This window comes from Mastigoproctus giganteus, chromosome 8, assembly GCF_048544385.1.
Source record: "Mastigoproctus giganteus isolate SK-2022 chromosome 8, ASM4854438v1, whole genome shotgun sequence".
In the NCBI taxonomy this organism is placed as follows: Eukaryota; Metazoa; Arthropoda; class Arachnida; order Uropygi; family Thelyphonidae; genus Mastigoproctus; species Mastigoproctus giganteus.
The window spans coordinates 187,878,419-187,900,969 of NC_143582.1; the positions used below are offsets into that span (position 1 = coordinate 187,878,419).

At 37.5% G+C, this 22,551-nt stretch overlaps 1 protein-coding gene across 1 annotated transcript; it reads right to left on the bottom strand.

Moving 5' to 3' along the window:
• Window positions 1–9,592: 9,592 nt before the first annotated feature.
• Window positions 9,593–20,035, bottom strand: LOC150082076 (putative glutamate receptor). The gene is made up of 9 exons (XM_090380422.1): window positions 20,022–20,035; window positions 15,689–15,745; window positions 15,318–15,408; window positions 15,074–15,232; window positions 13,734–13,881; window positions 12,664–12,881; window positions 11,826–12,115; window positions 10,131–10,349; window positions 9,593–9,698 (listed from the first exon to the last, which is right to left on the bottom strand). The coding sequence occupies exons 1-9, from the start codon at window positions 20,033–20,035 to the stop codon at window positions 9,593–9,595; spliced, it is 1,302 nt and encodes a 433-aa protein (XP_090236548.1).
• Between the last annotated feature and the right edge of the window lie 2,516 nt (window positions 20,036–22,551).

Genomic DNA, 22,551 nt, shown 5'->3' on the forward strand with positions numbered 1-22,551 from the left:
CAGCTTGTCACTTCGCCAGCCTTTCTGGACGCAAACAAATGCCTATTTGCTGCCAGCTGTATCCCGTGGGAATGTCTACTCAAATGTGATGCCTTATTTGCAACAACTCTCTTAACCAGTTGGATCAACTCTATTACAGAATTTGCGGCTTCCAAAGTAGTAAGGAGGTCATCAAAATCTAAAACCTGGTGGAACTCTAGCCTAACTGCATTGTTTAAACTAAAGCAAAGTCTGCACAGAAAATGGAAACTGTCTAATGACCCACAAAATAGAATTAACTACTCGAGGGCCAGAGCAATATTTAATAGGGAAAAATCTAGAGCAATCAACCGCTACATCAAAGACACACTTGACAGGGGAAAGCTACCTCGTTGCACACATAAAAGTGACAAAAATAAGGGGCTTGACAAAGAAGCGTGGATGGACCACATCAGCAGTTTCTCCAGCATATATCATGAGTCTCAAGTCAGGGAGTTTGAGTGGGATCAATTAGTTGACAATGAGATGGAGTCTGTTATTATCACTAAAGAAGCACTAATACAGAGTATTAACTCCCTCAGGGCAACTAAGACAGCTGGAGTTGATGGAGTCCCCCACTTCATGGTAAAGTGTCTCGGCCCTTACCTAATTGAACCACTCCAAGCAATTTTTAGCTCTATCCTTGCTTGCCGGGTTTTCCCTGAGAACTGGAATAAGTACGCTGTAATTCCAATGCCGAAAATTACAAAGCCTAACCTTGTGGAGCACTACAGGCCAATATCTACTGCATCTACCCTGTTAAAAGTACTAGAGAAAGCTCTTTTGCCAAAGTTGTCGAATCAGATACTGGCTGGGCAGCCTCAACAAATTCATTATTCAATGACTGCAAGATCAACAATAACTAACCTCCTCACAGTTCAGGCCACGATACTAAATGCTTTCCAAGCCAGAAAGGAAATTGCAATAATTTATGCCGATATAAAAGCAGCCTTCGATAACCTGGATGTACATGCCTTACTTCATCTGCTCCAACACGCCTTCCAAATAAAAGGAAATTTGCTGAAGTTCCTACAGGCCCTACTTACTTGTCGGTCCATTTATTACCGCACAGATAGTTAGATCCTCCAACGCCAACTCCATGCAGGAGTTCCACAGGGTGGAGTTTTATCTGGACTCCTCTTTACCGCCATGATGATCCCGTTCTGCAAAGGTAGGGATGATGTATGCACTTATGCAGACGATATTAAGATCCTAACACCCATCCAACCGTCCATGACCAACAGTGCATTGTGTGAACAGATTAATTATAAGCTTCTGAACTTATTCGTGTACTTAGACAAATTTGGCTTGGCCCTAAATCCGCAGAAGACTGTAATTATGGTGTACTCGCTCAAAAAATCGCCTACGCTCGTACACCCGAAACTTAATGGCAAACCTATCCCAGTTGTTGAGACGCATAGAGATCTCGGAGTAACATTTGATACGAAACTTACGTTCAAGTCTCATATTGACCTGATTATAAAGAAAATGAACTACTTACGTTGGGCAACAAAACAGCACCTCTTGCACGTGAAACAGACTGCAACAACCGCACGATTTTTAAGAACCACAGTGTATTCGGTCATTTTGTATGGCGCAGAATTGTGGGCGTCGGCCACCCCTACCGACATTAGGAGAATATATATGCGAGTGAATTCTGGCTGCTGAAGTGGGCAAACCATAAGCACCATCTCCCTCAACAGTTAAGGACCACGCAGCTCTCTGAACAGCTTAAACTGCAGCGTTTACCAGACATCATTGCCTGGAAACGATTAATAACCGCAATCAAAATGATGACTGGCACGATATCATCACCATGCTTCTGGCAGCTTTGTGAGTGGCACATCCCGCCATCTGCATTAAGAGGTACAAAATCCTTGAGAATGAAGACCAACAGACTGAAGATGGCCGACAGGTTTATACCAGCCAGTGGGTTAGAATCAATTCAGTGCCTAACACGTATAGGAATTGACCTACTAAGGCTCACAGAAGATCTAAAATATAGAAAACAAACCGCAGTGTGGCTCGCTGAGGCTACTGTTGCCTAGCAGTTGTGTGAATTTCTGTCAAGAACTTTGTGTACGCAATTGAACAATGTATATCTCTCACAACTTGATCAGTGGATGTGATGTCAAGATGACCTTTTGTATTACAATTGCCAGGACTCTAGACAGAAATGTAGTGAAGAGTAATGCAATTTATATGCCATATTTTCGTGTATATTTGTTGCCCTTTCTTGTATATTTTAGACATTCTTTTATTCACATTTTATGGTAATCCCCTGGCATTTTCTGCCGTGAAGGGAATTTGTCACTTACCAATGTAAACCTATATTTTAAATTTGGTACGACAAATAAAGATTTATTTATTTAAAATTGACCTGCTTCGCGAGCAGATAACCAAATCAACCGACACTGAGACTTGCTGCTAATCAGAAACACTTGTCTTCCACCCCCCCACACTGCTCTAATGCCAAACATTGCGCAACAAATTATTACATTACTCTAAGACAAATATTAGTTTATCCTATCCCATTAAAATATAAAACGCGTATATACGTTCGCGTGCCACGCTACATGCTACACTGTACTAATTCCTTCGCGTGCCACAGTTGGTATAATCACCGTCCCCTTCCCAACGGGTAGAAGAGACTTGAGTTCGAATCCCATCAATGACGCGAGAAATTTTTACGGGTCTTTTTCACAATGTAGCTAAGTTAGATTCAGGCAAAGGCAGCTTAACTTTTTCTCCCGGAAACTCGAGTTTTTCGTCCAGCAAGCAGCTAATCAACCACAGAACACACGCAGTTTACAGACATGTTCTGCGCAATATGGTCTGAAACGCCTAAAACCCCACAACAAACAAACTGTAGTCATTATAGCATATCGACTCGGCTATAGCCGAATTATAACTAAATTTTGAAATGGGAGTTTTCTTCTACAAAATTATGGCTTTTTCATTAGGAATCCACTTATTGATTTTGCTTTTAGCTCCCTGTTTCCTTTTAAGTTTATTATCCCTAAAAATTAAGAAGGGTCAGAGTGCTTTTGTTTTTAATTTAGTTAATGTAAATCGGCTTGGTCTAAGATTAAACCATACACAAATCTTCACATGTAGTCACTCTAGATTTTGAAACAAAGGTAACGTGAGTTTTATCAAAAAGAAACTCTTCACGGTAGAGGACTTATACCATCTGTATCAATATATCGAGATATATGTAGGAAAATGTCGCTGAAATACGGAGAATATGATGTCCTATAGGTTGTATGGGCACCCACCACACACACACACCGATTTAACCCATTCCTGATGAACAATTCAAATTTTACCAGATGCACTACTGTCGGGTTTTCTAACCCTTATGCGTCTGTTATTATGCGATGCAATAATAAACAAGGAAGTTATACCCAAAACCGAAATAAAGAACAAACGAAGCTGGTCTTGTTTTGAACTAGTATGTTGATGTGTTTGTTCAAGTGTCTGTTTTCTCCGCCCTAGTCGGACTACTATTGATTTCTGATTAACATAAACATTGACGGTACGCAGCTCTATATTATACGAGTATTTATCAATTTTTTGAATGGCTAAATGATGCAAAGAAGCAGATTTTTTCTGCATCTTCCAAAAAAAAATCCCCAATCACTTATAATTTTCCCAATGCCAAAATGTGACCATTCAATTCCGCTTCGAACTTTACCAAACCCTCCTCCTCGGCTACTTTCGCAAGTAATTTATTTCAGTGATACAGAACATGTTGTTGAAGGTCAAGTTCATGAGATCTGGCCGTTTATTAGTCCCTGAGATTTTATATATGTGAGAATAAACCAGTGAGATCCCGCACAGGATTTTATACAGATCAATTAGATGCCCTTCCCCTCCAAGATGTTTAATTGCCAAGCTTTGCAATCCACGCTTTCAAGGTCGTTCATAGGATCACCGATTTCTGTTTTCTCATCAATCTGGTAACGCTTTCGTGAAACCTCTCTAAAAGTTCGTCTTTTTTCCAGACCCGAATACAGTGTTCCAAGTGCAGTCTCGCCATCATCATCCGTTTCTGTTTCTCTGACCTCTATTTCACTACTTGCAAAGGTTCGATAAATCACTGACAAGACACCATACGTCTTCCTGCTCGCCAAAATATTAAATGGCACAATAAAAGCTCTTTTTTTGCCTTTAGGCAAAAAAAGAGCTTTTATTGTGCCATTTAATATTTTGTGCTCAAACATTTTGCTTTTATGACGGCCTTCAATCTTCGCGGCATTCTCTCAACCAGCTTTTTATAAACGTCAGGTGATACGTTCCTCCATTCAGCCTTTAACGCAGTCATCAGTTCGGCCTTGTACTTTGGGCGATCTCGACGTGCACGTACCCGACGATCCAATACATCCCAAATATGCTCGATAGGGTTCAGATCAGTATTCTTGGCTGGCCAATTCAACTTTTCCACACCCATGTCCTCAAACCACTCTGTTACGACCTGAGCAATATGGAATGGCGCGTTGTCTTGCTGATACAGGTATGGGACTTTCCCGAAGTATTACCATTGGAAGTGCATAATTATCCACGATGTCCCGGTATTGTGGTATTGCACATCATTCATGGTTTTGTCGATAATGACTAATGGGACCAAGCCAAATCATAAAAGGAGCCCCATACCATGACACTGCCTCCACCAAACTTCATTGTTGGGAGGATACAATCAGGAAGGAACTGTTCCCCTAGCATTCCCCACACCCACGAACGACCATCAGACTGGTAGAGTGCGAACCTCGACTCGTCTATCCATAGGACTGTTTTCCACTGCAATACAGTCCAGGATTCGCGCTCCTTACACCATGTTAATCGGCGTCTAGCATTTGTTGAGGTGATCAATTCTGTTTAACTTTTGAGGTAATTCTGTTGAACGTGTCATCTTTCATGCCCAATTTTGCAATTGTCTGTTCGAAGCCCAGTGTGCATATTTATAGCAAGTTCTGTGACGTGTTGCATGCATAGGACCTGTTTTCCCATCCATGGAGGGGGGGTGTCCGAATATTAATGGTAGGGCAGTGTATCTTAATCCTTAAGTATTTTACCTGAATCACATTTAACACCTCTCCCCGTAATCTGTAAGTTACCACAGGATTTCTGTTCTCCATTTAGTAGCCTTAAAAGTTATTTCCAATTTAGAGAATATTTGTAATCGGCCAAAGTCACGTAGCGTGATTCTAGTCGATAACCACCCTTCTGCCCTTCAAATAATCAGAAAACACGACAGTATCCCCTGCACGTCTTCATCAATGTTATTAAGAAGATTAGGAAGAAGAGGGGAGCCCAATATCCCCGAGGACCCCCACTTACTCCCCTGGTTCACTGTGAAGAATATTGGTTTTTGGCCACGTGTCCTCTGCCTTCCCCCTTTATTCAACTAAGGCTCTTTTCTCTAATTCCATAGTAAATAATCAGATTTGTCAGGCAACGTCTTCCTTCATGAAAAGATGCTGTGATTCTGTGATCGAGGCAGTCGTTTATTGTGTCTGTCCCTAACACCATGATCTTGTCTACCACAGAAATCAAATACTGCTTCTCCCTCCCAACAAATTACTAGCAGTTTGATACACTCACATGCCACCTATTTAGTATACCTGGATGTGCATCGTATACCCGTGGGACCTAACGACCTCCTTAACTGAACAGCTTTTGCGATAAACTCCTTTCATCTTATCCAAATCCTAAAAACAATGCGATGGCAACTCATAGAGAAGAGATATTTCTGCTTACCTGCGATGAATCCTGTTCCATAAACATATGCTACTGGGCTGAGTGAAAATATCTGTAGAAGAAGTCACCGAAAGAAGTATTTATATACTTTTTATACTGGGAAATGTGTAGTGATTCGTGTTCACTGTTTAACCGTGATGTGCAGGTAAATTATTGAAATGTATCGTGCCAACTACAGAGTCTAATGCGTACAGAAACACAACGATGCAAATCCATATTTAACAAACGCTAATTCAACTTGGGCTTATTGAGAATTCATAAGAAAATTTGTATGTGCATAAATAACCTGATCAGGGCAGCACCAAAAGGAAAAATATGGACTGGAGTTAGTTAAATATTCAAATGCCCATAGCGGTCAAGTGGTTGTTGCTGTTTCTGCTGTTCAAAGCAAAAAAACCACACTTGGTAGGATGAACAGCAGATATATGGAAACTCAAGAACTATGGTCCTCCTCATATATGGGCAGCAAGATTAATGTACTGTGTAGGATTATGAATTCAAAGTTAAATCTGAGCAGCATCTAATTAGTATAATGCATATTGAAATAAGCCTTTTTATTGACTAAAAAGGTACTGCAAACACTGTTCCCCTTAATCTAGGGCTTTAACAAACTATGTTATGAGTTCTACTTTTATATGAAGTGGTAGGAGAACTTTTCTTGGAGACACAAGTGTCTCATTGATTATAATTTTGTTTCCAGGTATAAAACATACGTAGGTATAAAACTAAGTGCAGATAGGCTTTCTAGAGGGATGGCCTACCACTTAATCTAAAGGTACGAAATACACAGCCAACTCGATAACTCCCACACGATTAGAATTCTCTCAATGTTCAGATGAGTTAATCATAAACACGCCCTCACAGTACCAAAGTCTGTGGAATATGTGAACCGCTGCTTAGTTGGCCTAAAAGCTATATTCATGATCACAATATCAACTTCCTCTCAACAACTCTGTTTCTAACGTCTTTTCTTTAACGAAGATTGTTTCACAGAGCTCCGCTCTTGGCTCATTACTATTTAATATACATTACGCTGCCATTTTATTAGGTACACGCCTGCTGTGCACACAAATGGTTTGTCCTACAACGTTGCAAGTCACGTGACCACAGTTGTGGCTATAAATGCAGCAGTATCAGCACCTTTCCAGTATCAGTTAAGCGTACAAACCGTAGCAAGAATAGGGAAAAGTAGTGATCTAACAGACTTCGAACGTGGCATGGTAGTAGGTGCAAGACGTGCTGGACAAAGCATCTCTGAAACGGCAGTTCTCCTGAACTTTTCACGCACCACAGTTTCAAGAGCGCATCGAGAATGGTGCAACGAACAGAAAACATCCTCTCAATGAAAACATCACTCCTGTGGAAGAAAATCGCTTGTTGATGAGAGAGGTGAGAGGAGGATGGCTAGAATTGTGCAAGCAAACAGGCGGGCCACAATGTCGCACATCACGTCAGAATACAACATTGGTGCGCAGAACAAAATATTGCAACGGACCACTAGTCGCACTTTATCGCAAATGGGCTACAATAGCCGACGGCCACATCGTGTACCTTTGTAATGAAGAACAAGGAAGCACGCCTCCTGTGGGCACAGCAACACCAGCGCTGGACTATCGAGAATTGGAAAACAGTTGCTTGGTTTGACGAGTCGAAGTTCCTGGTGCATCATGTTGATGGAAGGCTCAGAATTTGGCGAAAAACAACATGAGTCCATGGACCCGTCATGTCTGATAATTACTGTGCAAGATGGTGGGGGCAGTGGTATGGTGTGGGGAATGTTTTCTTGGCACACGTTGGGTCCATTGATACCCATAGAGTCACGTCTGAATGCCACATCGCACCTAAACATCGTTGCTGACCAAATGCATCCGTTCATGTTGTCAGTTTATTCTCAGTCAGATGGTTACTTCCAGAAAGATAATGCGCCGGTGCATAAATCCCGAATCACTATGGGATGGTTCCAGGAACATGACAATGACTTTTCTTTGCTGCAGTGGTGCGCTCAGTCCGCGGATCTAAATCCTATTTAACATCATTGGGATGAGCTGGAAAGGGCTGTTCGCTGCAGGCCTACACCTCTGTCGAATCTCAAGGAATTGCGTGACACACTCATGTCTGCATGGTACTCCATTCCTGCACAACGTTTTCAGCATCTTGTTCAATCCATGTCTAGACGAGTTCAGGCTGCTTTGAAGGCTCAACACGCTACTAGGTAGGTGTACCTAATAAAGTGGCAGCACAGTGTATATATCAATGATATAGCCACACATTTTGAGACATCGCCTATTAAACTGTTGTCTGACGCAGATAATATTAAACTATGCGTTGCTGTTTCCTCCGGCGTACAGCGGGCCCTACTCAACCAGGCACTTAACAAATTACCACGATGAGCATGCGACAATGACCTGGCTCCCAAGGTTTCAAAATGTATGTATTGTGTTGACCTATGCGGACCCTAGAAAGAAAAAGCTCTTTCATCTTTACAATATAAATAATCAATTCATTACAAGCGAATCTCATCACAAGGATTAGGGGTGCTGTTTTCATCCAACTTTTATGCCTCATGTTTTAGAAACTTTTAAGAACGCGTATAAGGTAACTGGATTCACCAAGAGATTCACTTATACGTTCAATAATGCTGCCTTTACAAGATTTTTCGCAAAAGTCTTGACGATTCTCGAATATACGGCTGTATGGACTCAAAACAGCAACACATTTGTGCAAGAGGCGATGAATATTAAAAAAAGTCCATTTAAGATTGCTTGTAAAATCAGATGGCGCAAAACTTTTCCACAGGAAATATTACCGCAATTTACCTCCAAAGATTTTCCTTATCTCATCTATTCAACAGGAAAACTCTGATCAAATTTAAATTTGCTTATAAGCGTTAATACCACAGAATACAGGTTGTGCAGGATCCAGTTGTAAGTTGCTCAACAACTTACAACCTGATCCTTTCATAGATTACACAAACTTCATTCATACTGTAAAACTTGAACTTAGCAACTCGGATTTATCTCTGATTCGAGTATAATAAAAATTTTAATAATTTTGACAATGAATACAATCGTTAAAGATTAGCTCAATTGGGTTTTGAACCTCGGTCAACTTTAACTGGTGTGCCGCGGCACTCTGTTTACGTGATTTAATTAGTGTTAAGATAATTTAGAAACCCTCACAGTGTCATCAAACAACACTCTAGGAAAACTGTAAGATTTTATATTAATAATTGAGTAATTTGAAAGCAGCTATCTTTACAGTACCTGAAAGTTCCATCATTGAAATCCCTTTGGCGACTGTACTTTTACTATCGAACTATCCCAGCCGCTAGCAGTACAACGTTTCCCGTTATAAGGACAGATGGTTTGTGCGTAAGCGGTAACTGCGTGGGTTATAAAAACAGAACGAAGAAAGGAGCCGCAGATGGAAGAGGTAAACGTAACGATTCATGGGTATTGGTGAAAAACAATGGGTGTCAGAGGGGTTTATAAAGAAAACTGCTTAAACAGTATAAAAAAGTAAATCAAAATACTCAAAAAGGTAGCGAGCTATAAAGAAATGAATAAATATTTATTTATTTACATCAATATATACATTAATATCAATTATTGCGTATTCAGCTTAAACTGATTTTATTTGAATTGTCAGTGTCAAAATTGGCAACCACAATTGAGCGTGCCTAATACTTTGATTTATTGCTAATTAGTTTTCAGTTCAATGGAAGAAATATCAGAGCTCGACAGTACTCTGTGATTTAAGTGTTTCTTATTGATCTTCATTTAAGTTGTAGGTTGGGTGTTATTTTAAAATTTTCTTAAGGTTCTGTAAGTTGGGACATTCGAACAGGTCTCTTGGCACAGATTTCTTTTCTCTTTATCTTTCTGTAATGTCTTTGCAACAGAATCCTTTGTCTTCGAAGCCTGCATATAAAAATAAAAAGTTTAATTAAAAACTCTTTTTAAAAGCTAATAAAGAAAGGTGATTTAAGCCTAATAAACTGTGAAATTTATCTTAAAAAAATTATTCGATGTATTAGTTAACCTTGTGGCTCCACCTATGATCAAATAATGGAATTATACAGCAAAATATTCAGCGTACATTTTTATTACTGCACGTAAAAAATGTGTATCGAGTCTCAATCCTACACAACCTTCTTTAAAATGTGCAATAGCCAGTATTCAATAAATAATTAGAAATGTAACAACTCTTGTCATTATTTATTTTTAAGGATATTTAATTTAAAATAGTATTTAATTATTTTAAGAATATATAAATTTTAAAACAGCTTGAAAAGGCTAATCTTACAGTGCTAATCCGGGCCAGGAGCTGCAGATAGTAAATAAACTTGATACCTGGATTTATAAAGATAACACTTGTAAATTGTCACTTCGAGGCAAAGTACGACTGCTCCAATTATAATGACAAATCCCCAGAGCGCTATGATTCCTGTAATGTCTTCTACATTCAATGGATGAATTCCTCCTGGATCTATGTACATGCAGTGAATGTAATTCTGCAATTCTTTCTTAATTTCCAGCTCCATTACTCCTGCTTCCACAAAAGAAATAATTCTGCAAAGAAATTATAAAGCATAACATAATTATTTAAATAAATAAATAAAAATGAACTATTGGTTAAAATCGTCAAATTAAATGAGGCAGTATGGTTGTAAACTACATAGACAAAATATTAAAAACCTTTCTTCATTTGCATTGACATATTGTAAATGAAATATACACTAAGCGGCCACTTTATTAGGTACATCTACCTTGTCGTAAAATGGAGTGCTCCTTCAATAATAAAATCCTCATATTTGTGTCATGCAACATAAAGAAGGTAGACAGATACGTAGCGATGTTGCATATGTGCAGTTCAGCGCATGATTTAAATGACTGTAAACGTTGCACACGGAATTTGGCCCTTGCCAATGGCAATCCTGTGGACAGAAACAGCTCATTAGTAAGAAAGACGAACGTAGGACAGTAAGACTTCTGCAAGGTAATAGAAAGGGTACAGTCAGTCAAAAAACAATCCAGTACAACAGTGGTAAACAAAGACGCATTTCAGAAGGTACAACTTGTTGTACCTTGTCGCGGATCTCACGAATCCTGACGTGACAAATTCCAGATCCTCCTGTTTGGAAGGAGCAGATTATGGTGAAAACAGATGAGTTCGTGAACCCATCCTGCTTGGCGTCAACAATGCAGGCTGGCTGTGTAATGGCGGGGAGTGTTTTCGTGGTGCACGCTGGGCCCGTTGATACCAGTGGAGCAACATTTGGATGTCACAAGTTATCTAGATATTGTTTCCGACTAGGTGCATCGCTTAGTGGCTGTAGTGTATCCAGCCGCGAATGGGGTTTTTTGAAAAAGATAATGTGCCACGTCAGAAAGCCAGAATTATACGGGAATGGTTCCAGGACCACGAGAGTGAATTCAATCTGTTCCCAGAGCTAATAGGAAACCTACTCGTTCACAGGCGGTGTGCCTAATGAAGTGGCCATTAAATGTATTGAAATGAAACAGTGGCACTTTATGGTCAAATTTTAATATGCATCTTGATATTTCAAACAGATATGGGCCGAGATCAGTCCATATCTGCTGGAACAATATACAGGGAACTGCGAAATCTGTGGTTCATCGGCCATCCTATTTAAAATTAAATTCATTATCTGAAACTACCCATTTCAACCAATAATCAGAAACATAATTCTATTGATGATTATATTTTACTGAATAATTGATTAGATAAATTTAATTGGGTTGTTAATTCATTTTAGTACACAACAAAAACTGAAAATTTATGTATGGATATCTTTACAACAATAATACATTGCAATTTATATTCTTGAGGCATTTAACTTCAGGGAATATCGTCATTATAAAAGAAAACTTCTACATTTTTCGGTGATGTAAAATTGACGTGCTTCCACCTGAAATAAGTAGATGATGTGGCAATCACAATACAAACAAAAAATGAAACATCTTTTAATATTTAAAATTTCTTAATTTTAATGCGATGTTAACTCCTCATTTTCGGTCCCTGACCTGTTGTTGAGAGCTTCCTTGGTTTCTAGGGCGATTTCCTTCCGGAACACCATCACTAAAGATTTGGAGTAGAAACCCTGATTACTAACGTAATATTGGCATGAGTTCTTTCGGGTATATCTCCTCGCAAGCGCGTAGCGAACAGACACGGAATTGGCGAGGATTGCATGGGTACCTTGTTCCACTTTATCCAGAAGAGGGTCCTTTAACAGACTTGAAGACGATACCATGGAGTCGTTGTGCGCTTCTATCCTCTTCCACACACTTTGGTAAATTACATTTTCACTTTCCTGAAAGTATTGACAATAAAATGTCACTTTATTAAGTTGAAATCTAATCACTAGAAAATTAAGATAATTACACGCACATATATGATATGATAAATGCTAATTATTATTTTGATTTTGACAGGGCATGACCACCTCCAGCGAAGTCAAATGAATGTTTAGAAATAGGACACAATGACTTAATCTAGTAACCTTAGATTTTTTGGGAAAAAAATCAATTTCAGTGTTGGTTCCTTATTTCGTACAGATTTTTAATCAGTATTTTACTAGTGCTACGTACCATCCTGAATGGTTCAATCAGCATATGTAACTCCCTTATCAAATTATCGTCCTATTTCCCTACTGAATTCTGAAAAAAAAAATTTAATTTAAGTTTTTAATTTTGATGAAAATTAAATTTAATGCAGTGTTAATCCTGTTTTATTCCTTCTGATTCAATTATACATTGCTTAGGAGTTATATTCCATTGAATAAATAAATAAATGCTGAAATCAGAGTTGGACCATTCTTAACACCAATTTGCAATTGGGAACGAGTATAGAATTGCTTACCTGAAATAAAGGAACCGTCGAAGATCCACTTTCAATCACCGGAATTAACTTTTTATATTTTAAGAGATCGGCAAGAGTGTCAACAGTGTCAGTGATCTCATATGTTGCCAAGACAGACTCCAAGTTACTGTTGAAACTCCACATAGTAATTGTCACTCCCATTAAGAAAAATACCAGAAGTATTCTACCAGATTCGCTACGAGGAGGCTGGGTTACACCTGAAAGAGAATAAAACACGTTATACCAAAATTACAGTAATCTAAGGTGTATGTTAACCGATTTTGTCTCTCATGGTCCTTTGCGCGAATATAAACCAGATGTAGTAATAGTAGTAGTGATGGAGGCATGTGATGCAAGAAAGCAAGATTATGGATTATATTACGCCATAATGACTCGCTTTCCTAGGTGGACCGAACACGTGACTCGCCATAACACCTATTCTCCACCAGGGGCGCCAATTGTTTATTCTAAGATTTTCTGCTAATGGATGGTGCCATCGAAATTTTTAGAACTTGGAGTTGAACTGAATCCATATGCTGTATTTCAATTTACAGATAAAGGTTTAAAATAATTCTTCAATGAACAGGAAAAATCTTAATTTTCTGAGAAATAACTTTAAACTAATTTAAATATTAATTACATGAAATTATAAAAATGTTTAGTGAAAGTATGTTTCTGCACGATACAATTTTTAATTGTAAGAGTATATATAAATACCACCAGTGGCCTTAACAGCAAAGATTTACTGAAGTGCACCGAGGAATGCTGGTCATGTGATCGGTGGCATCACGGGATGTGACGTCATAGCCGTGATGCCACCACAGTCTTGCTCAAAGGATCACGGAAGACAAAATAAGTCCGAACATAGATCATTATTACTAATGTCCTATGGCTAAATAACACGTATGTTTGAACCTTTTCTCAACCCAACAAAACAGAAATTTTGTTTTTAATACTATCTATAACGAAGTTTTCGATAAATTGCTGTTTAACATCCTACGTGTATATGTGTATCCAGCATAAAATATTAAATTTCGCCACAGTTCAGTTCACAGTTTATCCATACATACCGTGGAGCCACAAGCAGCCATAATAGTTAAGGATGTGATGAATAAGACATCTCAGGAATCCTTGCTTATAACTATCAGAAAGGAGAATTGAAATCGCAGTAGCAAGGGAAGCACAAATGATCACTGTCAATCCAAGGCATATCCATACCTACAAAAAATATATATATATATTCAGGCAGCAATAACTCAAATAACAGTGAAATCACAAAGAAATAATATTCAGTAGTTGAAACAAGAATCGCATTTCAAAATTTTCTAAAGATTGTATTTCTCTGTCGTTAACTTGTCGTGATGTCACTGATTGAGAAATTGCAATCCTGATGGTAATCTAACAGGAATAACATCTGATGAACATAAATAATACAATGGTGTTAATTCTCGCAGCAGATCAAAGTTGCCTTTGCAACGAGTTGGTATTGCAATAATTTCAAAGCAGATATGACCTACTTGCCTTTGCGACGAGTTTCCTCGTTTGTACTATTTCAAAGCAGATGTCCTCGCCGAATGGTCAATTAGCCATCTATCATAGCAGTCTCATCTTTTGATGAGCCTACTGTAACTTCCTTTTCCAGGTTTAACTGATCTCTCGTTAAATAGCAGGTGATCTCTAGTGAAAACAGTTGTGAAGATGTTGGTCGATACGTACTTCCACACGGTATACGAAATCAGTTTCAAATTTGTAATACAGCTAAAGTTACATGTCGAAAGTAACGCAATTCCAGGGCATTGCTACGTGCCTGAAATGTAACTCACTGTGTGCATTAACTAACTTGTTTATTAAGTTTTCATTACATGTGGAATAACATGTAATTCCACAGAGGAAGACTATACTGAATTAATTTTCCTAACCCACAACCTGTGGGTTCCAGTGTTTACTGAACTTGGGGGTTTCAATATATACTGTGGGTTTCAATATATCTTTCTATAAATGATTCTTTATATCAATAACTCTATTTCGCTGCACCTTTTCCAGAAGATCCAGATCCTCCCTGAAATGGGAGATTACAAACCTTATACAATACCCGTAGCTTAAAATGTTTGTTCTTTTAGACAAATCCAAATCCATGGTTACAAAAATTTAAATTAAGTCTTCAACCGGAAACGAATATAAAGGAATTTATATACACAGATTTCTAGTGAATATCAAAAATTGTCAAGTGAGAAGAATAGGCGCATTATGCGTATATGCTAACACACCTAAAACACACCTAAAAACGTGCACAGATATTACTTTGATGAAAACCATTACACCAAATTAACAAAGAGACAAAACAAAGATCGTTAACTTAGATAAAAATATAGAACTAAAAGAAAAATGAATGAATTAAAGAGACAGATACCTTCACCGAAAGAGCCTTAAACAAAGTGTACATTTTGCTTCTTCTAGGCGGCTTTCCGGTCAGGATGGTCAGGTATTCTCGGAAAAGGGCAACAGAAAACGTTGTTACCCTAAGTCTATCATAGCTGGCTGTAAATGGTCCAATAGCGATATCAGCTTCCTGAAAGTACAGATGGGGAAATACGGTTATCTAGAAAACTGCAATGTCAATTTTATTGAGAATGAATATCAGAGGCAGTACGCACCTCCCTGTGGATTACTCCAATCATTCCGTTCCAAGATCCATTTTTAAGCTTCACTCCCCACTTCTGTTCTGGTGCAGGAATCAGATGATATCTGTAATTAATGAAAAATAAATAATTAAAATCTCTTTGATTATCGATAAAATTGTAAAGCTGATTGATTATTTGCAAGCCAGATTGATAACATTATATTTATTAATAGATTTCCATTGGCTAACGACATAAAAATGACATTCAAGTATCATTTCAGACTGTTCACTAAAATTTCAGAAAGCTTAACATAAAATAATACATTTCATTTCATACATTTTCTTTTTTTATTCGTAATTTCGTAAATTTTACAGAATTACAATAACATTTATCCTTCAACTTACGTGAACTGCATTTCGGAAGAAAGGTAATTTAGAAGATCACCCATTGGACCAGCTAAACTCATGCATCCGTTTTGTTCAACCACGCTTACGTAAGGCTTCCACTGCAAGTAAAGTAGCTTATTAGTACTGTTTCCTTTCTGCCTGAAGATGTTTTTCGGTATTTGTAATTAAGCAATCTAAAATGAAGCAGAAATATAGGAAAGACCATGAGTGGTACGTATCACAGAATCATATCAAGATCATAAGTATAGTGTCTCTTAGGTTGAGTGAGAATTATAATCTGGAAATTTGCTATTTATCCTTATTGAAATTATATGAAGTTATGAGGACTGTTCCATCTTCCCATACTTTTCTTTTTGCGACGAATTGGATTCAAACTGCTCAGGTAATGAAACTGTTTTAACGCACACAACAGAAAAAACTTCACAACGAGTTGCCCTAGTTTGCACTACTTTAAAACACATTTATTTCGAAGAATGAAAGAGCAGTTGGCGATTCAGTTATATCGCCATAAGGTTACTCTGCCATCATCCCCTTTTAAATAAATGGCAAATTAAACATTTGGCGCTGTAATTAGTTTTACGACTCCTTAAGAAAGCAAAGTTTTTGGCTGCTAGCAGCATTAAGACTATTCGTCCTTTTCTGATCAATAGAACTATAAAAATTAGTCACCTCAACACCTTATGATAAAAAAAAAAAAAACAATTAATGATACATACGCGCAAATGAAATAATCCGGTTTAATACAAATGGATAAACTGGGACGTACTTGGATATGAACAAAACTGAAATTCCTTTCTCTCTCTATCTCTCTCCAGAAATCTATTAATTATAATTTTTTATAGTCTTTCTGTTTTGTGTAAATAACTCCTTTCCTTTCGCTCTATGCTACAAACAATTCTATAATCTACAATATGGTGTACTTTATAATAAATGTAGCACCTTCATTTTACTGTATCGTGTAATACAGAAAGACACTTTCGTTTGAGCTCTATCAGTCCTAAAATTCATCGATAAGCTAAAAACATGCAATCTTTATTTACAACACATATACATGCTGCTCATCTAGATCTGTGTACTTTGTAGCCGTAGTTACAGTACAACATAATGTTTTCCAGCTGCTGAAAGGACACAATATCATGGAATGGCATTTTATCTACTGATGTTAACAAAAAAAGAAAACATGGAACGAATTTACTTTTATTCTACTTGATGCTGCTACCAACGTCTTTCTTTTCCTTATTTGTTGAGAACTAGCCACAGGTTCAGGGCCTGCTGCTCCTTGATTGTCATCAGAACGAGATTTTCCCATGTCGCTACTTTGGGTATTAAAAAATCTGGAGACTGCTTTTTTTTTTGTTTGTTTGTTTCTTTATATTTTACACAATAATAACTGATTTTACTTTCCTCCCAGTCAGTGGGGTACTCCGATTTGGTCATCGGCTTGGATGGATCAGCTCCTGCACAATTGGGCCTTGAACGGGGCGTTGTCTTGTTGAAAGAGCCCAGTGTAATCTGGATACAAACAATGCCGAGGTAGAGTCTGGCAGTGAGGATGTGTTCAACGGGGATGAGGGGATGCAGTGAAGTTCATGAAAACGTCCCCCAGACTATGATACCACCGCCGCCAGACTGTTTTCGTCCAAACGTGCAGTCTGTTGTAACTGTTCACCTGCTCGTCGTCAAATACGCACACATCCATCAGCTCATGGAGCTAGAACCTTGATTCATCAGACAGGACGACACTTTTCCAGTGTCATCCAATGTCCAGGAACTGTGCTTCCGTGCCCACTCCAAGGTGTCGATAACGGCCGGTCAACATAGGCACATGAACAGGTTGCCTACTCCGTGGGCCTATCTCCGCAAGAGCGTCCACTGTATGGTGTCCATCATAATGTTTTGGCTCACGAGTGTATATATATTAACAGAATTTCTTTTTTTATTTTTCTTTTCTCACGCCTAGCAACACCTAATTGTCCTGAATATATTTGAAAACAGCTGTACATTGGGAAAGAGCGAGAATTTAGAATTTGGTCTGATTAGGCATGGCTACAATATGCGTGTCACTCTCTCTCTCTCTCTCTCTCTTCAATCGCAAAGCTTATTGTTTTGGCTATCTTTCTCATGTCAGAACATTAAAGAAACTATGTAAATGAACTCTACTTGTTAATCCATTATAATTGCTCCCGACCTGTATTAATTACAAAATACTAAAACTTTGATTCAATACCATTTGTCTGAAATATATTCTTTTTCATTATGAAGTACATTTTATTATATTATATTCTACGTTTTACAAGATTATTGCATCATTAACGAACTTTAAATTCCATTTATCGTAAAAAAAAAAAAAAAAAAAAAGACAAGTAGCGCTCTCTCTTAATCAATACTTTATTATTATTCAATTCGGACACCATTTAATTACCTTTTTTTTTTTTTAACTGAAATAACTTTTATTGATATATTCATATAACGGAGTCAACGTTGGTTGAACAATAGCCCTAAACACCATTGTCTTTAGATATTTAAATCGTACATTATTTGTGAACGGTTCCATTAGCAATAATGATATTTAACAGTAGTTGATTAGTATACAAAATATGGCAGTCTGACTTATTCTTTCCTGAGAAAAAATAATATATATTATTTACTTAATATATATTAAGTATTCACAAATAACTTAGCGCAGTAAACTACTGACGTTGAAGCCAAATAGCCTCTTATTATCATTCATCATATGGTACACGATTCCTCCACCAGATGGCAGCAATATCACTAACTCTGTGGCAGTGAAATATTATTCTGAACAAACGCGAAGCTTTTTCTTTTCGATATTCAATTTTCCTGGTAAACAGCTCAATGCTGTGGTACACTTAATATTGGTAACTCCCTGTTTACTGTAATTTGTGGCCACTTTTTCAGATATTTGCACGCAATACTTCGCTCATCATTCTATTTAGCTGCATTACCTACAATACATATTTGTAGCTTGGCGAATGTCAAAAATACTACAAACAAACCTTCATATATATTATTATTCCTTGATATTTGGTAAACATAAACAAAACTAGGTTTGTAATAATTTAATAAATTAAAAGTTTAAAACTTTAATTTAAATTATTTCTTAAAAGTATTAATTAAAATCAAGCTTAGACAAAGTTTAAAGAAAAATATTGGTGACTTTACTTCTGCAGCTACGATAACAAAATGGCTTCCTCTATTTCTCTCTTGCTCGTACTTTTTTCTGTGGAACGATTTTTGTAACAGGTCAGGACACACGTTGCCAACTAATAAAGAAACATAAAACGTTGCGTAGTTAAAATTTTAATATTATATAAATGATAAAAAACTATATAAAAATCGTAATGTAATACATTCATTCCAAATAGTACATAAATAATGAAGAACTTCATTTACCTATATCTAAAGTGAAGAATCGAAAAATTTAGAAATATAGATTCACAGAGGTTATCTTTTCTTACCATTAAAAATATGGTACATAACGGCCCATTAGCTAAAACAACTGTTTTCTGAACCACTGTGTTTTGTATTTATAGTTCGCACTATTCATATCGAGATAGCATCATTATAAAAATGGCACAGATACACGGTTTGAATGATTCTTTGAGGTGGAGAGCAATAAGGATAATGTAGGCAGAAAAAAGTCGAGCCGAAGTGATCAGGTGGCTGAATGTGACTCAGCGTTATAAGCAAAGATTGGAACCAGTTTCAAAACTTAAACTTCTCTTGAAGACCTGTTCGAGACTTTTAATGGACGATAATGCATGTCCTCACATTACTCTCCTAATGAACTTTTAGAGTATAGTACAGTACGAAGAATGACGAGCCAAATCCCCAAACCTCAATCTAACAGAGCAAGCCTATGATGGTCTGGGAAGGACGATTGCTAACCACAGTCTTCCTCCCAGAACCTTCACTGAGCATATACTGCCTTTTTACATGGACCACTAAGGCCATGTAAAAAGGCAGTTGGTAGCAGTTCAAAGACATGTGCTGTTGACATTGTTTAATGTCCGTAGGAACTAATCTCTATTGGAAGTATTGGCAGGATTAGTTCTGGCCGACTTGTAACTAATAGGGAAAAGAATTCAGTGGGTAAGTTGGCAAATAAAAGTGTAAAGTGCATGTGGATACTTTACTGTTTTACTGCATAAAACTTTTACTTTACACTTTTAAGAGGACGATATAAATGAATAAACGAATGAATTAATGAATGAAACGTAACTGAGCATGCGTTAACCCCTATGAAAATAATGACAATTGATGCCTCCCTCATGCTGTAAAAGAATGCAATATTTCTCACTATGGGGACTCGATGTCATCCATAAGTTGCTTATACCTCAAGAAGAATGTCCTATTCAAAAATCTCTAAACAAATTCTCCTTGGAATTGTTAATGAGATCATCATTAGTTTCCGGGAAGATTCATTGGACTGGAAAATGTCTCCCCATCCAACAAAACAGGTGTGAAACAAGATGGGCTTTTATAGACAACTGTTTTACTTCTAGTGGGTATGATCATGACGTTTGTGAGAAGGATGTGATAACGGACAATATCCGCAGGAATGGTATCCTTAACAGCTTAGAACAGGGAGTTCGTGAAGAGGTATCCTTAACAGCTTAGAACAGGGAGTCCGTAACCTCAATAACCTAGTTAATTATAAATTTACCAACAAGTTAACCTAGTTAATAAAGCTTTTGATACAGTTCCGCATGAATGGCTATTATACTGTATAGAAGACGGGAACGTTTTTTTGGGACTACTAATGAAGGATCTTATCGAGTAAGAAACCTTCATTGTTCAATTGTTCATGCTTCATTGATTCGCCTTTTCCAGTTGATTTCTCATTGGATCAGCTGGATAAAGAACTGGTGGAAAGACAGGTGTCGGAGGTAGTCACAAATGGACCTAGTTAAGTGTGACTTTACTAATTTACAGTGGTGGACAAAAATTGAAATACCTTAAAAAAGTATAAAATTATCTAAATAAATACTTAAAAATAGCACAAAAATAATTTTATTTATTTAATCAGGTAAAGAAAAGTTACATCTACCCCTTGACAGCAATCAAATTCTAGGAGAGTAACAGAATTATAAAAATGAATAAAATATCAATATTGGGTAAAATAAAATATACAGAGATCAAGTCAATAATTAATTACAAAAGTTAAGACAGATTGGCTCCGACCTATTACTTTAAATACGTTCAGCGTCTGTGCAAGAAGAGTGCAGGGATGCCGGAAAGATGCTGCAGGTTCTCAGGAACAGGAGAAGGAACGCAGATGCTGGGAAGATGCTGCAGGCTATCAGGTACAAAAGAAGGAGCGCATATCATCCTCCAACACAGTAGCCACGTAAAGCGATGGTGATATGAAAGATCTAAAATTGCAGGACTGTGTAGGTATCACTAAAACTTTTGATCTGTAGGCTTTGTCGACGCAAATCATCTCAGAGTTGATATTCAGGTCGTGAGGAGTCCAATCGTGTTTGCTGGGAACATATGGCTGAGCGAACTGATTTGGTTGCGGGCAGGTCTGATCAAAGATGTTTGCCGGTTAGTTATTCTGTTGTTCTTCGTGGGCAGGATGATAAGGCCATCGATATTACGAGCATCCAGTCTACCCAAAATGAGTTTGGAGAGGGTTGTGGGGGTCGTTCTTGTTTATTGTGGGGGGTGTGGGTATTCTTGTTTTTCTTGGTTGCCCTAATTTTCTTTATATTTTAATTATTATAATTTATCCCCTTTTTTATATGTATATCCCCGTAGTCCAATCCTCCCACTTAGCATCTGACTTGTTTGTTCTCAGAAGATTACCTGACTCGTAGGGGACCTTAATTATTTTAAGTATTTCTCCACAGGATTGGCTGAGTTTCGGAATGACAGACTCCAACACATGAATGTAAAATAAAACAATGTTTATTAACATATCATACAGAAATTAGCAATAGTATTTGGTCAAACTATATTTGGCTGGTGACTTGTTAATTCATTAACCTTTATATGTGTAATTATCTTGTTCAAACTCAATTGTTTCATCATCTGATATCCTATTCTAATACACATTATTATTCATTATGACATGGTGTCTCTTCATGTTCTTTACAGGGACTTCAATAGGTCGTGTCATACACTTTACATCGATTCTTCCCACTCTTCTTCTGAACAGTCTGTATAATAAACTAACAACTACCAGCCAATGAACTGGCTCACAAAAACCTTCAGAGTTCGTGTCTCAATTTGTAAAAAAATTGCATTTTTTATTCAATTAGACACCCTTTTTGCATTCAGGTCACCAGGAAATATCAATCAATTCAATTAAACATTACCTTTCAGAACAGTTAATCCTCTATACCTTTATATATCACTTATTAATTAGCCCCTACTCAAATCAGAAATACTCTCCACAAATCAACTCATAATAAATTTAAATTTCAACCTTTAATTTCATACATATTATGAAAACCTTTCCCAACTTTAAACAATTCTCAGTTATCTATTATACCCTCTCCTTCCAGCAAGCATTTATATGAGGAGCTTCACTTCAAATTATAGGCTGCGTCCGTCTTAAATACCTTACACTTTTATTCGTATATTCATTACTTAAACCTCCCTCCTTAACTATAAATATCTATTTATTCTAAAGTCCTCTCCTTAATAAATTAAGCACACCTATGTCGGTAAACTCTCTAGCACTTACGTGTTAGGCCTGGAACTTCCCTCTCTGCTCGGCTTCCTTTCATATCGGTCATTCAGGTACTGGAATGCGGGGGCGCTCATTTGGGGATCTCGGTGATTACGGTGTTTCCCTACCGGATACTGTACGGCTGGAATCAATCAGTGTC